Genomic DNA, 15,722 nt, shown 5'->3' with positions numbered 1-15,722 from the left:
CTAGAAATGGGGTATATGAAGTACGCAGAAGGACTTTGAATTTTTCAGTAACCTGGGTCAAAAGCTTCTGGTGAACTAAATGCAAAATTGTTGCGTTATGGTCTGTTTTCTTTAAAAATCAGTGATCTTTACTTTCTGATTGATATACAATATAAAGTGGGTCTCAGAATGTACAAGAAGCACTGTATTAAGTTACATTTATCCATGCCATGTCTTTAAAATATGAAAATGTAATTTACCCCAGTATTTCCAAATGGTGTTTCTGCACTAGCCTGCTAATCCTGACGGGCGCATGAGTGTAAACGGCTTTTTATCTTGTTTTTTGCTTGAACAGTTAAATGAATGCTGAAATCTATTTAACTGAATATATTTTAATTACATTACAGCATCGAAGTAAAAAAAAAAGTCACATTAATCGTTCACCGGAATTTTATTGGTATGGGAAGAAACACTTGCTATATATATATATATATATATATATATATACCCTATTGCTATAGTATTTTTTGATGTGAGCATATCAAAACCTGACCAGCGGGCAACTTGATGTCAAAACAACATCAAAAAACTAGTTTCTTAACATTTCTAAAATGCTAATAGATTTGATGTCAGTTCACTACCTTTATTTCAAAGCAACATTAAATTGCTATCTAACATTGGTGTCTAACATTGGTGAGTTTTTGATACCAATGTTAGATGTCAATTTGATGTCATTTTGACATCAAGGTAGATTACATGCATTTTAGGGATAAAATCCAGTGTAAATTTGGAATTGAAGCTTACAAATGACTAAAACTTTTAGTATATCATAATACATTTTGTATATTATAATTCAAAACTTGCTTCAGACATGCTCGAAAGAAACATTTAAGATAATTATATATATATATATATATATATATACACACACACACACACACACACACACACACACACACGACACAAACGTGGCCCTATATACATATCTGGAGATCACAAATTATGTAGCCAGAAGTATGTATGGCTGCATCTAGTTTTTATAATGAACGCTACAGGGCAGAATGACGCCGTTCCTTTTTGCGCTTACCTCCGCATGGACGGCTTTACAAAAACAGAAGCCAATAAAAAAAAAGTAAATAACAGGGTGAGAATATGGTAAAATCTGAAAACGTGGTAAAAATCAGGTGAGGGCTTTTCTTTTTCTGGATTGCTTTTTAAATCTGTCAGTTGGGTGGGTGGGTCAATCGGTGCTTTAGAAAACACTATTGGTTGGGTTTAGGGAAGAAGGAGGGTGGGTCAGTCGATCTGTTAGTCAGTCATTTAGTCAACAGCAGCCTCTGGTGGATTTATGCAAGAACAGCAGGCAGGAATGGAACTCGAGAGAGAAATTTGAGATTGCAAAAAGCGTACGCAGCGGCCTTTGGTGGATTCGTGAAAACAAAAACTGCAAAAAAAATTAAATTATTAAAAAAAAAACTCCTGGGACGTATCTTGCGCTCTCCAGAAATGAATATAGTGGTATGTTTACAGAGTGAGCCTGGGTTGACTCATTCTGTATAAGCTAAGTGCTACAATATGGCCAAAAATCAAATCTATAATTATACAAGAAACTTCAATATGTCCTAGAGTTCTACTAACATGCTAAACCATGCACACAACATGCTAGCAATGTGCTACAACAAAATGCTACAAGATACAAATGTGCTAGCAGTGTGCTAAATACTTTAACACTAGAAGTGCTACACATGCTAGTACTGTAGTGTGTTTTATCATTATAGCAACATACTAATCATGCTAACAGTGTGCTTAAATATGTTAGCAATGTGCTAAATAATGTCAACAACATGCAAGCAATGTGAACTAGCAATGTTTTTAGGTTAATATATATTTAAATGCTACAAAAAGGCTTCAATTTTTAGCAATTCCATTACAGAAATATGATCATATGGCCTTCTCTGGCATATTACAACACCTGTGACTTTTTGCATGTCCTACAATAAACTTTACAATAGGTTTCATTAGTAAATGTTGGTAATGTATTTGCTTACATAAACTACGATTGAACAACACTTCTACGGCATTTATTGGAGTTAATGTTAATTTAAGCTTTACTTGTTAAATTAACCCTTAAACAGCTGGGTCAGTTGGTGCTTCTGTGTGGACTTTGCATGTTCTCCCCGTGTTCGCATGGGTTTCCGCACAGTGCTCCGGTTTCCCCCACAGTCCAAAGACATGCGCTATAATTGAATAACTTGGCCATGGTGTATGTGTGTGAATGAGAGTGTATGGGTATTTCCCAGTGGTGGGTTGCAGCTGGAAGGGCATGCGCTGCGTAAAATATATGCTGGATAAGTTGGCGGTTCATTCCGCTGTGGTGACCCCTGATTAATAAGGGACTAAGCTGAAAATGAAAATGAATATGAATGAATGAATATGTAAAATTCTTAAATACAGTACTATATCGCCCCTTTAAGGTATAATTTATGCTGAACTTGAATGTTTGGGTATTTTTCAAGCCTCTAACATTAAATAATGCAGTTTCTCTAGTTCTTCTCCATTTCTTGTGATTTTTGGTGACATATTATAGAATCATTCTCCTGACGGTAATGATTTCTCCTGACACAGATCCTGCTCCACAATGAGCTCTTACTGTGCATTTTGAACTGGGTTGATTTAGATGGTTATAGTGGAGATCCACGAGTAGTGAAGGAGCCACAAAAAAACAAGAAACCGTGTCCTCTGGGAGGCTGAAGTGGAAGTGTTGGCATGGTTTTGGCATTTCCCATAGCTTTGGGAATTTGTTTCAGCTGAATAGGTTTGCCAAGTTTGTTTTTCAATGCCCCACAATAATTACCAGGATGCTGTGAACCCTGAGAGGCAAAAAAAAAAAAAAGTGAAAAAGTCTGCTGCTATATGAAACCAGGGACATTGTTTGACAGGAAGAAAAGTGTCTCGAACAAACCACAAATACTGTAGACTGTAGACTTCGGGGTAGTTTTCTATGCAGTTTCTAAGACATGGGTGTCCAAACTCTGTCCTGGAGGGCCAGTTTCCTGCTGAGATTAGCTCCAAGTTGCCTCAACACACCTGCCAGGAAGTTTGTAGTATATCTAGTAAGAGCTTGATAAGCTGGTTCAGGTGTGTTGGATTAGGGTTGGAGCTAAACTCTCTACAACACCAGCCCTCCAGGACCAACTATGGACACCTCTGTTCTAGGGTGTTTTGGGGGGTTTTCATTGTTACAATGCAGTGCAAATGTCGGGGGCTTTTATAAATTTTGAGCGCCAAGGCTAAATTTATATTGGATGGCCTCCACGTTGCTCCTCCACCTTTCAGAAATAATAGATAATTACAAATTACTGATTACTACTGGAAAAAAATTGTAATCTAATTACATTAATCACTTCATGTAAAAAGTAAACAGATTACTAAAACATACATTTGAAATCAGAATTATTAAACCCCCTGAATTATTAGCCCCTCTGTTTATTTTTTCCCCCAATTTCTGTTTAACGGAGAGCTGATTTTTTCAACACATTTCCAAACATGATACTTCTGATAACTGATTTATTTTATATTTGCCATGATGACAGTACATAATATTTGACTAGATATAGATACTAGATATAACTAATGTTTGTATTTCCAACTGAAGAAGAAGCCACTCTCATCAGCAACCATTTGAGCTGGCACCCTCCAGCAAAATAAAAGCGAATGCTTATTAACTGATGTTGCAGTGGAAAACATTTTTTTAAAAGAAGCATTTTTTTCTTCTAAAAACTATATTTGTAACGCAGTAACACAATTACATTGACTCTAGTAACTGTAATCAAATTTAAAATGTAATTCGTCACATTACTGCGTTCCCAAAAAATGTAATTAGAATACAGTAACACGCTACTATCAAACGCGTTACACCCAACTCTGCTGTTTTGTAACATATTAGTCAATATTTGTTTACGGTTGAATTTTTTTATGCTGTCAGACAGTTGTTTTTGTTGTAATGCATTGTTTGGCACTTGACTGACAGGCTGCCATTTTGACACCACAATTTTCTAAATGATCTCTGCAACTTTTTAAATTGAAATTATTCTGTGAATTGCACATGAAAAATCCATATCAATAGTTCCATTGGCTTAATCGTAATCACACAGTATGTTTACAATGTCTACCATTGTATTTATTTACATTTATTATTAACATTTACATAAATATTTGCATTACATCTGTTAAATATATGTGTACACAATATAATACATATATATATTAAAGATGTCTCTGAAGATGTCTTCTGTAAATTACACATTAAATCTTTATATATTGTGTGTTTAAAAACTCACCATTGGACATTTTTTGCTCTGGTTCCTCTGATTGACTCATCATCACTCAGCAAAAACAATGTAAATAGAAACATTCATTGCTCTCCAGAGTACAGACACAAAAACTCACTGGATTCCTAATCAACAGAAAGAGCCCAGTTTATTTTAGAAATACAATATAATCACTCCACAATAGATGAGAACGCACATATTTGCCATGAGCACTTTCTTTTGCATTCATGGGTATGCGTTTCACTCAACAGCCCCCAAAGAATGCACCTGCTTCAGCAGAAATCACTGATTTAAAATGAGTCAGCTGCAGAAAAGTTAATTTACTCTATTATTTTGTGGTGGGCAATTTGCTCTGGGAGTAAATGCGGGCAAAAACATAACTTGTATCAATTCATCTGTGAATCATAATTGATATGATGTTAATTAAATATGGATATTCTTCAAACATCATTCAGAAAACATCTGTCTGATTTTTTTGCAGGCATATGCTGAATGTGTCGTGGGAGAACACTGATTTCTCCTTCAACAGTGATGGATATCTGGTCAACCCTTCAATGATCATAATCACTCTGGACCGCGGAAGACAGTGGGATAAGGTAAGGTTTTTTTTTTTGCTAGCACAATTTAATTTCCTTCTGCCGTACTCTATTCAAAAGGTTGCACCTTCAATGGCATCATCAATTTTAACGCGCCTCCGCAGGTTTCATTGCCCTCAGGGTAGTTGTGAGTCAAAATGCCACAGACAAATAGCATGTGTACCTCACTGTTATTCATCTGAAAGGTGTCAACTTCCACTTTTTATGTTCAGAAAATGGAACATAAAATTAAACATTTATGTTTCGTACCAGCGCTGGATGGCATCTTCTGTGCATCATCCGGTTTTATGATCAAAGCATTCTCAGATGGCCTGCATTTTTATTGTGGTCAACATAAATGATAGCATATCTGCTGTGTTTTTCAGTGATAACAATTGAAACACAGTCAGCCTCCTCATTCATGGAAAGCTGCACAGAAACGTTCTTTCCTTCTTTCTTATTGACAAAAAAAACACTTAATTCATCAAGGATATACACAAAATACTTTTAAAAAACAAAACTTATTTCCATTGTTGTCCTTGATGTCAAGTACAGATTATACTACTCCTGGTAACAGGTAGGGCTGGGCCAATAAACGATATTACATTGAATCGTGATAAAATTTAGGTAAATAATAATGAGAAGCTCTGCACTTTTTTACTCCATATTGATCTAAGAGCCAATCACACAGCAGAAATGTGCAACAATGGGAATCTAGAAGTGTGTTGATATTAGAGATGTACCCAATTTTCAGCATATGAATGAACCTCTTTCAGGCGGACTTGGGTAGAGTTCATGGATGTGCACTCGAGTTCAGAAGACATAGTTCACACTAGCTAAACGTACAATACTTTGACGCCGAATAAACCTGGGTGTGGACCAAAAGTGCTAGTGTGAAAACACCCTTAGATCTATCTTTCCATACCTCTAGGTTGATTCTCTATTATTATTCAACAAAGGGACACCGAAACTAGTGCTGCACACATACAAAGCATAACCAAAGCAGTGCTTATGTACCATTTTCACAGTACTTCTAGCTCACCACAGAGTAATTCAGAGGGGTTTACAAAAATGTAAGAAATGCCACAAAATGACGGCCTGCTTCTTTGGGTACTTCTTGACTAGTTTCATCACTTCTGTGTATTGGGAAGGCTGCCCATGAAGGCTGTTTGTTTTGGTTCAGGGCCTCAAAAAACTGTGTCCAGCAGTCTTTAAGCAATTACTCGCTATTGATATTTTCTTCATGTTGGACTCAGTTCATATTGGGGATGGAATCTTAGCCAAAGATCCCTGGCAGAGGCCATGCTTTTTTTTCACTCCAGGTGGAGTGAAGTTATATCAGGACTTGAGAGTGATGCAACGCTCGTCTGGATCACAACCAAGAGAGAAAGCCATGCAGAATAAAAACAAAGCGAGATCTGATGAGATGTCGGCCATTCTGATTTGGTGTCAAACTCAGCACAGTCATCACACTGAGCTGAACACACGCAGACTCCTGTAATCAAATGCCTTCTTGCTATTTTCCACAAGGTTGAATGTCATGACAATACTGTAGGATTCTGTCATTTTGTACACTGAAAGGACATTGATTAGGCTGGCAAGATCTTGTTTCTCAAAACATCCAAAAATATATTTGTTTTTCGGGGTTTAATAAGCATACATGCACCAGTAACATAAACTGAGAGAAAACAAACAATTGCTCAGATGTTGCTCCTAACTCAGGAGACCTAAAAATGGCCATGATTGTGTAGTTTTTTTTTTTTTTTTTGAGGATTCTAAAAGTTTTGCATCCATACACAAAATTTTAAGAAATGTTTATGTACAGATATAAACAAGAACACAGGATTAATGGCTTAATGCATTGGTGTACACAATAATCAAGCAGTAAATGTCCCACAAACTGAAATATTATGGCTTTTATTCCATTCCTGTTTATCCATGTATAGTGGTTTCAATATACAATCTACATTGTATAAAGCACTATAGAAATAAAGATGACTTGACTTTAATAAGGTCTTAGCTCAAAACAACCACAACATTGTCCTGCAATATTTTAAAAGAGAATTTTAGATAGTACTGCACGGTGGTCGTCTAGTTTGCATGTTCTCCCCGTGTTTGGTGGAAACCAGAGCACCGGGAGGAAACCCACGCACAGTCAAAAAACATGCGCTATTAGTGAATTGGATTAACTAAACTGGTCGTAGTGTATGAGTATGTGTCTGAATGTGGGAGTGTATGAGTGTTTCCCAGTACTGGGTTGCGGCTGGAAGGGCATCTGCTGCATAAAACATATGCTGGAATAGTTGGCGGTTCATTCCGCGGTGGTGACCCTTGATAAATTAGGGACTTAACCTTGTCATACATTATTGTGCCATTTTCTGTGTAATAAAGCAAAAATTTCCAGTTTTGTTTTTATAATCTGATCAAGCATTTACAAGTTACATACAAGTAATAAAGTTTATTCCATCAATAGCAAACTGATATATTTTTTATAATTCTGATCGTGACGTTTACAATACAAGAAGCATTTCCATTCGTATTGGACTCTTAAACTGCTCATAGGGCCCTATCATCAGTGGTGGTAAGAGTACAACAAATTTGTACTCAATTACAAGTACTGTTACATTGCTAAAATTATACTCAATTACAAGTAAAAGTACTGGGGTTAAAAAGTGCTTGAGTAAAAGTACAAATTACTCTTTAAAAAAAGTACTCAGAGTACAAATTACTTTTTTGCTGGTGGTATTTATTGATCCGTAATTGCTGAATCAGACAAGATCCAGACACTAAAACACATTTTACAATACACATTAGCAATATACACAAATAAAAATAGATTCTTTACAGTTTCAAATGATGCCTCTTATCTCATATGATCAAAAGATGATATGATTAAGAAAAAAATGCAGCAAACGTCGACAACGCCTTTTCCAACTTGAGGCAAAGTTTAAATCAGGGCTATTCAATTAGTTTGTCATGGGGGACAGTTCATGAAAAGCATCCCAAATGAGGGGCCGGAGAGATATGACTTGCAATATGAGTGATTACACAACAGCATATAAGAGCCCATATGCTGTATACTATTTTGCTCTTTAAGACACCCACATTAACTTTTTCAACATTAAAATGTTAATATATTGTATTTTGAAATATCATTTAGTGCATTGTACAATAGGAAAACAATCAAATGCTGTATTTTAAAGCACAACAAAAGCAGTGCATTGCTTAAGTAGGCTTCTTCTACATTCATACATGTGTACATTCATATGTTATGTGAACTGCATAACAATTATGGATGCAACAATTGTAGATTTTGTTTGTACGATTCTTGAGAATAATGGTTTCACGGCTATCACGTCTAATGTAAGTTTAAGCTTTATATTAGGTCAGTATTCAAGTAAACTGTTGTTATCATCTGCGTTCAGACATATATAATCATTTTAATAATTTGCAATAATTCGTTTAACATATCTTTTGTTTACATTGCACTGAAAGCCACGCTACGGTGTGAAACGTTTTCTAATCGGTGTGTCTGGAAGGTGTGAGGTCCGCTTGCACGCGCATATTGGCAAATGTTCTTATATAACGAACTTGTGTGCGGAAAAGACACGATATGTGAATGGCCCGCTGCTATAGTTAATCCAGTGTGCGTAAATATTAGCCTTGGTTTAAACTCGGATCTTTAAACTAGCGCACAGGTAGCATATCTTTTAGTTGCTGCAGGTTTTTTCCGTGCGACAGAAACGCGGCGCCGAGAAGTCTTTACGATGAATTAACCGTAATTAACAAATTATCCAAATGTTTTCGGCTGCTCGCGCCACTTGCTTTTTTTGTCAGGTGAATCAGGCTCTGTCTGCGCAGCCTTCAAATGCAGCTCGTGCTGAACGACGCATGTCACTTCCTAAATAAAGCAGCCGTTTTTCGACTGAACAACAAATTTTGTTTTTGATGTCTTGGTCACACTATTTGGAGGGCCGGAACAAATTGCCTCGCGGGCCAAGTTCACCAATTGAATAGCCCTGGTTTAAACGTTAAACTTTAATATCACTTCACTTACAAGTTTTGGAGAAACTTTGCTATTAATCTAATAGCGCGAAACAAACCATCAGAAACCGCAGAACGGTTGGTGTCTTGAATCTCCATGTGTAGAACAATAACTTCGTAACAATACCATCACTGCTCAGCTCACGTAAATCTGCAGCTTGTTTTTCGGCTCAAATAATGTACCAGGCTTTTCATTGGTCCGTTAAGATGAGCTTTTTTTATTGGCTACCGAAGTCAGTGGTTAAAATATTCATTTATTTACAGTACTCTGTAACGAATTGTGATTTTAAAAGTAACGAATTACATTATTCAGCTTAATTTGTACTCAAGTACAAGTAAAATTACTGACTTAAAAATATACTCATGAAAGTACAATTACCCCAAAAATGTACTTAATTACAGTAACGTGAGTAGTTGTAATTCGTTACTCCCACCACTGCCTATCATACACCCAGTGCAAGATGTGTTTAGCGCGATTTGTTGCTTTTTTTCCAGTGCAACCCTAATTTTCCCGTTTTCCGCCCAGTTGTTTAAATAGCATATCCATTTGCGCCCCTTTGTGGACTCATGGGTGTTCCAGTCTATAAAGGAGGCGTGTTAAGGTGCAATGTTGGCATGTTGCTATTTTGAGAAACTGAAATAGACTGCGCCACTGTGACCAACTGAAAGTTGGTCAAAAGTCCAGCGCAGAGTGCGTTAGTTGTGCACCTATGCAAGTTCAAACACTTAATACACACATGATGTACAGCAATACACAAATATCTTTAAATATGAAAGAAAAATTAAGGATTAAAATGTTATAAAAATGATTAAATTCTACAAAAATATAAAAACCACTGCCTCCATGCCTTCTTCACATTAGGAGGCTTTTTCTGTTTATTCATGAAAATTTGCATTTGTATAATGTTATTATTATTAGCAGTATTATTTATTATTTGCATATTTATATTTGTTTTAATAAAAACAAGTTTGAATTTGTCCACCTGTCAGGTTATGCATCACCATATGGGGCATAAGAATAGGATGTGTGTTTGAGTATACAGTAACTCAGTTTTAAAATGAACTGAACTGAGAACTGAAATTAGAACTGAACAAAAAACACACCCATAACTCATTAAGAGAATAAGCACATCCCTGTTAGACCATGGGCGCAGAGCATATTTTTCCATCCTTAAAATAGCAAAAGTGGATTCTGACACGCCCTTAATCGCACCTAGATCATTAAAATAGAGCCCATAATTTGAATATATTGTTTTTTTAAACATCTATTAAAGACCAATTTAATGACACAGACTGATTCTTTAAAAATACTTAATAATTACTAATTAAAGTACAGTGTTGGGAGTAATGCGTTACAAAAGTAATGTATTACAGTAATGTATTACATTTTCCAGTAACGCAGTAGTGTAAGGCATTACTTATACATTTTCAGTAATATTTTACTCGGTACATGTTCAGTAACGCGTGCGTTACAACAAACTTTTCGCCCGCAAGACATTACCAAATAAAAAATACCGCAAGTAAGTTCTATTTTCTGTTCGTGGTTAGTGAATATATGCGCGTGTTGTCATTAATCTCCCTCTGGCTATTGGAACTTTTTTTACTTTGAACGCGGAATGATTTCAGTCTCTGAGCTCGAGGTCCGAGGCTATTGGCTCAGCCCGGTTCACAGTAAGGTCAAGCCCTGACGTGCAGCGGAAGAGCGGCAAAATAGATGAGCACAAGACAGTACATTCACGAGATGGACGTATGTGCATATGGCGTTATTTCACTGACAACAGTCGTAAGCGCAGTTTTACAAGAGCGCATTCATGTAATTCTCTGTTCGTGGACAACTCGACCGCAATTTTTTTTTTGCAGTCGCATGCACTCAAAACACGGCTGCTCACGTGCGAATGATCTGCTCTGGCTCCGTCAGATGATGCAGACTCACATTTTGTGCCTAGTGTTTCCTCTTCTTTTCGTGCTTTTGCTCTCCAGAGATTCTCCTGTTCAATTGGTTATCCCAAGAATGTTGATATGGTTTATATATTGCTACAGTATTTATTAGCAATACACGAAACACTAAAAGGTTATGATAAATTCTATAATAAATACTTGTGTTTTTGAGTGTTAGATATACTGCCTATGTTTTAGGCTAGTATTAGTTACAATTTGTTAATGAATGCTTCTTTTCTCTGTGTCTTAAGTGTTTGAAATTGGAAATATTTCATCATATAACAAACAACAAAAAAGGTTATATTGGATTAGATTAAAAATGTTATATGTAAGTCTATTTTAGTATTTTGGTTATTGTTAATAAATAGTGTACAAATATAAATTATATCAAAAAGCATGAAAGGAAAAGGGAACACAAGACACAAATTGTGAGTCTGCATATAATCTCACTGAGCGAGTAGTGTACTGTGAGCGCACAAGAAATTTTGTGCGTGAGCAGTGCATATTTTAAGGGAGCATGAGAAAATTTACACGCGAGCAGCGTGAAATCGGTGCACGAGCATTATATTGAGAAAGCTATGTTCATCATGCTCACTTTGTGCATGACAGTTTTGTGTTGTGAACCTGAATTTAAAGTGAATAGAATAATGGCAAGATTAAGAAAAAAATGCATCTCGTCATGGCATTGGAGTTTACATATAGGCCTGTTGTGTCTAATATGAAAATAGCCAAGCTATTCACAGATATTGCCAGATAATCACTTTACCTTTACCATACTTTCAACAGACTTTGATCATTTGTGATTCTGGCTCTTATCCTTTCTTGTATTGTCTTGAGCCTTCACGTTGCCAAATATATACTATATTGTTAGTACCCTGGATAGGTCACCGTCATTCTGCTACATCATATCGCTTTCTACTGGATGTAAAATGCTCTGCAGTACATTTAGTCATTTTAGAATGTTAAGTTCTAATTCTGTAGTTATTTTGGTGAAAGTAACTAAAAAGTAATATAAGAGTAATGTAACATATTACAATTTTGAGACAGTAATATTGTAAGGTAAGGGATTACTTTTAAATCACAGTAATAAGTAATCTGTAATGTATTACAGTTTGGAAGTAACTTGCACAACACTGTTAAAGTATGATTCAATTACAGATTGGAATCAACTGCTTCACACACTTTTTCCCACCACTGACAATCAGAACACTTTCAGTAAATTGTTACATCAGATCTATCAAATGGCTTTAGAAATCAGAAACAAATTGTGTGACCTTTATCAATAATTAGATAAATAATAATTTATACTTTAAACAAATAAGTAATAAATAATTGATATTTTGCATGTAGTAAGCTTAAAGGACCCATGAAGTGTTTTGAAATGTGCATTTTTTAATTCAATGTTTGACGCAATCTCAACTATAACATGAAGTTAGGGCAGGACATGTAGCTCCTCCCTTTAAAGAAATAGCCAATAGAGTTTCATTTTTAATCACAGCTCTGCCAGAGAGTTTGAGCTCAAGCACAAATGAAAAGCAAATAAGAAGCGTCTTGAAGGGGGTGGGGCCTGTCAGATACTAGAGAGCATTTGATTGGTCAGTAGTTTTGATGAGAAATTGAAGTATGAGGTGACGTCAAAAAAATCATTGATTCTTTCAAGCAGAAGTGAACAAACTGCAAGGTTTAGATGTTTATATGAGGTTTATATCTTCTAAACATGAATTTTGTCACTGTTTTGGAGCACACTAGCTTATAGACATCCTTAAAAACTAACATACAGATACTAACATCTAAAAATAAATATATATGTTTTAATTTCATGGGACCTTTAAAAAAAAAGCTTGGGATCACATAGCAAGTGCATGGGCATATATCTCTCCACAGTGTCCCACAAAGCAAAGAATGACATGAGGGTGAGTAAATGATGACAGAGTTCTCAGTTATTTCTATTGCTTTAACAGATTTCTGGCTTTGTCTTGCAGCCACACACCGACGTTCTTATCTTCTCTCTTTCAGCCCGATAAACAAAGAGTGAGATTTTTTTACCTTTCTTCAAAAGAATAAGGCCTCTTTCATCCTGCTCATGTATTCACAAGGAGTCTTGGTGAATGACGACAGCAGGCATGATGAACTTCTTTTGATGAAATGGATGGTCTCTCTGTGTTATACGCGTGACTCTCTCGGTTCCCGCTGCCGATCTGTCTGTCAGGGTAAAGTCCATTGTCCTTTGCCTCAGGTGGGAGATATACAGCTCTTATCTCTGCCTGTTTTGCACATCTATTTCAGCGCTGGGCTGAAAAAGCGCTTTTCTTTTCCAGGCCTCTTTGCTTTTGCTGATGTAATTTACTGTCTAGGTAATTTATTAGGCAGCAGATTGTACTTTTTAAGCACAGTGAAGTCGAAAGCCAGTGATAACTCTTTCCTTATGACTCAGGTAGTGCCATCTTCCAATGATACCTTTTTGTCAGAAGTTGCTAAAGCAGCCCTCAGGTGAAAGTGAAGAACTTTACGTACTGTAGGAAACACCAAAGGCTGGCTTGCTTCAGTCGCGGTGCTGCGTTTTCAGAGTAAATTCTCTCATTTGTGCCTCTCAACATTACTGCAAGAGACATTTTTTTCATTTAAAGGTGAATATGTATATTATAAAGCAAATGTAAACTGATTATTTGGGCCTTTTATGATGATGAATGGGTTCTTTTCATTGCTTTTAAGGGTCCTGTGAAATTACAATATGTATTTTTAAAAGCATTATCAGTATGTTAGTTTATCTATACGTATATTTATAAGCTAATGTGCTACAAAACAGTGACAAAATTCATGAAATTCATAGAAGACATAATCCTCATGTAAACATCCAAAGCTTGCAGTCTGTCACTTCCACCTAAACGAGAATCAACGATTTACTTGACATCACCTCATACTTCAGTTTCTCATCAAATCTTGACCAATCAAATGCTCTATAGTGTCTGACATGCCCCGCCCCCTTCAAGGCGCTTCTCATTTGGTGCACTTGAGCTCAACCATTCTCACTGGCAGAGCGGTAATAAACACTAAACACTATTGGCTGTTTTTTAAAGGGGAGGAGCTACTCTAGGTCCCACCGTCTAATCATTTTTCAGTTTTGAGATTGTCAGAAAAAAAGGCACATTTCAAAGCACTTCATGGGACCTTTAAAGTGGAATAAATGATCCTGAACAAACAAATGCTCATTTAAGAAGAAAATACTTGGATACGCTACTTAGAGGCATCCGAACTCTTAATTTGCCAGTTGCTCAGTTATGGTTGGCTCTATAAACTTTTTAATCTCTGTGTGATTAACATTCATAAAGACCAACACTATGATAACTAGCATTATTACCTCCTCTTTGATAACTAAAACTAATATAAGTTGTGAACATGGTACTATAATAACTCATGCTGCAACCTGTTGGTTATTCCTTTATGTATTTGTGAAGCACATTTAAAGCTAAAGTTGACCAAAGTGATGTACAGAAAAAAAACAAAAGCAAAAAAATATATCAAATACATTGAGAATCCAGTTGTTATAAAACACTTTAGATGCACATTATTAAGCCCTAGCAATATGCTGGCATTATAAACATCTCTATGAGAATTAGCACAATGCTAATCAATACAGTGTGTAAATAAAATATTGATTACTAGAAGCGTGATAACAAGCAACTGAAGATAATTTGCGACACTAAAACTGTGGTGATTATTATTGTGATATTGCTTTAAGAATATTTGCAGAATGATGACAACAAGACATGTAGTAACTGACACCATCATAACCCACACTGTTAATGTCACAAAAGCTGTATATGATAAATTGAAAACATTACTAATTTACAGGGTTTCTACAGGTTTCACCTAGTCACATTTAAGACTTTTTAAGACCATGAGGAATGAAAATTTAGACTTTACGCTGAAAGCTGAGGATTTCCTAGCAGAAAAAATGTCTTGCCCCATCAAAAAACTAATTCTAATTAGTTATTTCTTAGCCACATATTTTAAATAATGTGTCAAAACAAACAGACCCTAGTTGTATACATGCATTTTTTCCAAAAAAAATAATAAATGTAATCGTTGCCCAGCACTGAATATTAGTTATAAATATAGTTTTGCTAAAAGTTTTACTGAGATGCATTGCTGGTGATGTGTATGATGATGTATTGGTGATTGGATGTGTGTTGGATCAATTAATTAGCTTTACATAAACAAAGGAAAATTAAGTTTTAGTTTAAAATGATTTAAGACCGTCGGCGCCAGTGGTGTAGTGGTTAGTGTGTCGGCACAAGCACTCCAGTGCTCACAGCGATCCGACATCAATTCTGCCTCGCGGTCCTATGCCGATTTTTCCCCTCTCTCTGCTCCCCATGCTTTCCTGTTAATACTCTCTACTGTCCTATCGAATAAAGGTGAAACCGGCGATTCTTTGCATGGGAGTCGGTTGCTCTAACAAGGAGGCTAAAGACCATGGCACTTCACTAGCTAGCATCCGTTACAAATATAATAACCATTACTATGATATCCTATACCATCTTAACTAGTACTGTATTAATCAACAAATTATAAAAAGCATTGTAACAATCAATACCATAACAAGCCTATCAGTTTACATGAGTTCATTTGCCCTCAGTATAATCACTAGCAATATAATAGCTGATACTTCTAACTACCATAGTTCTATGATAATCAATACTATTTTAATTTTAGCTGTGTAACCAACTTTACAAATACTATCAATATGATACTTCACTTCATACTATAATAACTGCATTCACATAACCTAAACCTCACTATAATAATCAATACTATGATAACAATCCAGTATTTTTGCATTTCACATATTAAA

At 35.9% G+C, this 15,722-nt stretch overlaps 1 protein-coding gene across 1 annotated transcript in view; it reads left to right on the top strand.

The window, feature by feature from the left end:
* Positions 1 to 15,722, top strand: part of grin2ca (glutamate receptor, ionotropic, N-methyl D-aspartate 2Ca) — a 132,108-nt gene that overhangs the window by 69,990 nt on the left and 46,396 nt on the right. Inside the window, exon 4 of the mRNA XM_056453293.1 lies at positions 4,792 to 4,906. Coding sequence (XP_056309268.1) covers positions 4,792 to 4,906 — 115 coding nt within the window. The remainder of the gene's footprint in view (positions 1 to 4,791; positions 4,907 to 15,722) is intronic.

The sequence above is a fragment of the Danio aesculapii genome, chromosome 3, assembly GCF_903798145.1.
Source record: "Danio aesculapii chromosome 3, fDanAes4.1, whole genome shotgun sequence".
Taxonomy (NCBI): domain Eukaryota; kingdom Metazoa; phylum Chordata; class Actinopteri; order Cypriniformes; family Danionidae; genus Danio; species Danio aesculapii.
This window is presented reverse-complemented; position numbering and strand designations above follow the sequence as displayed.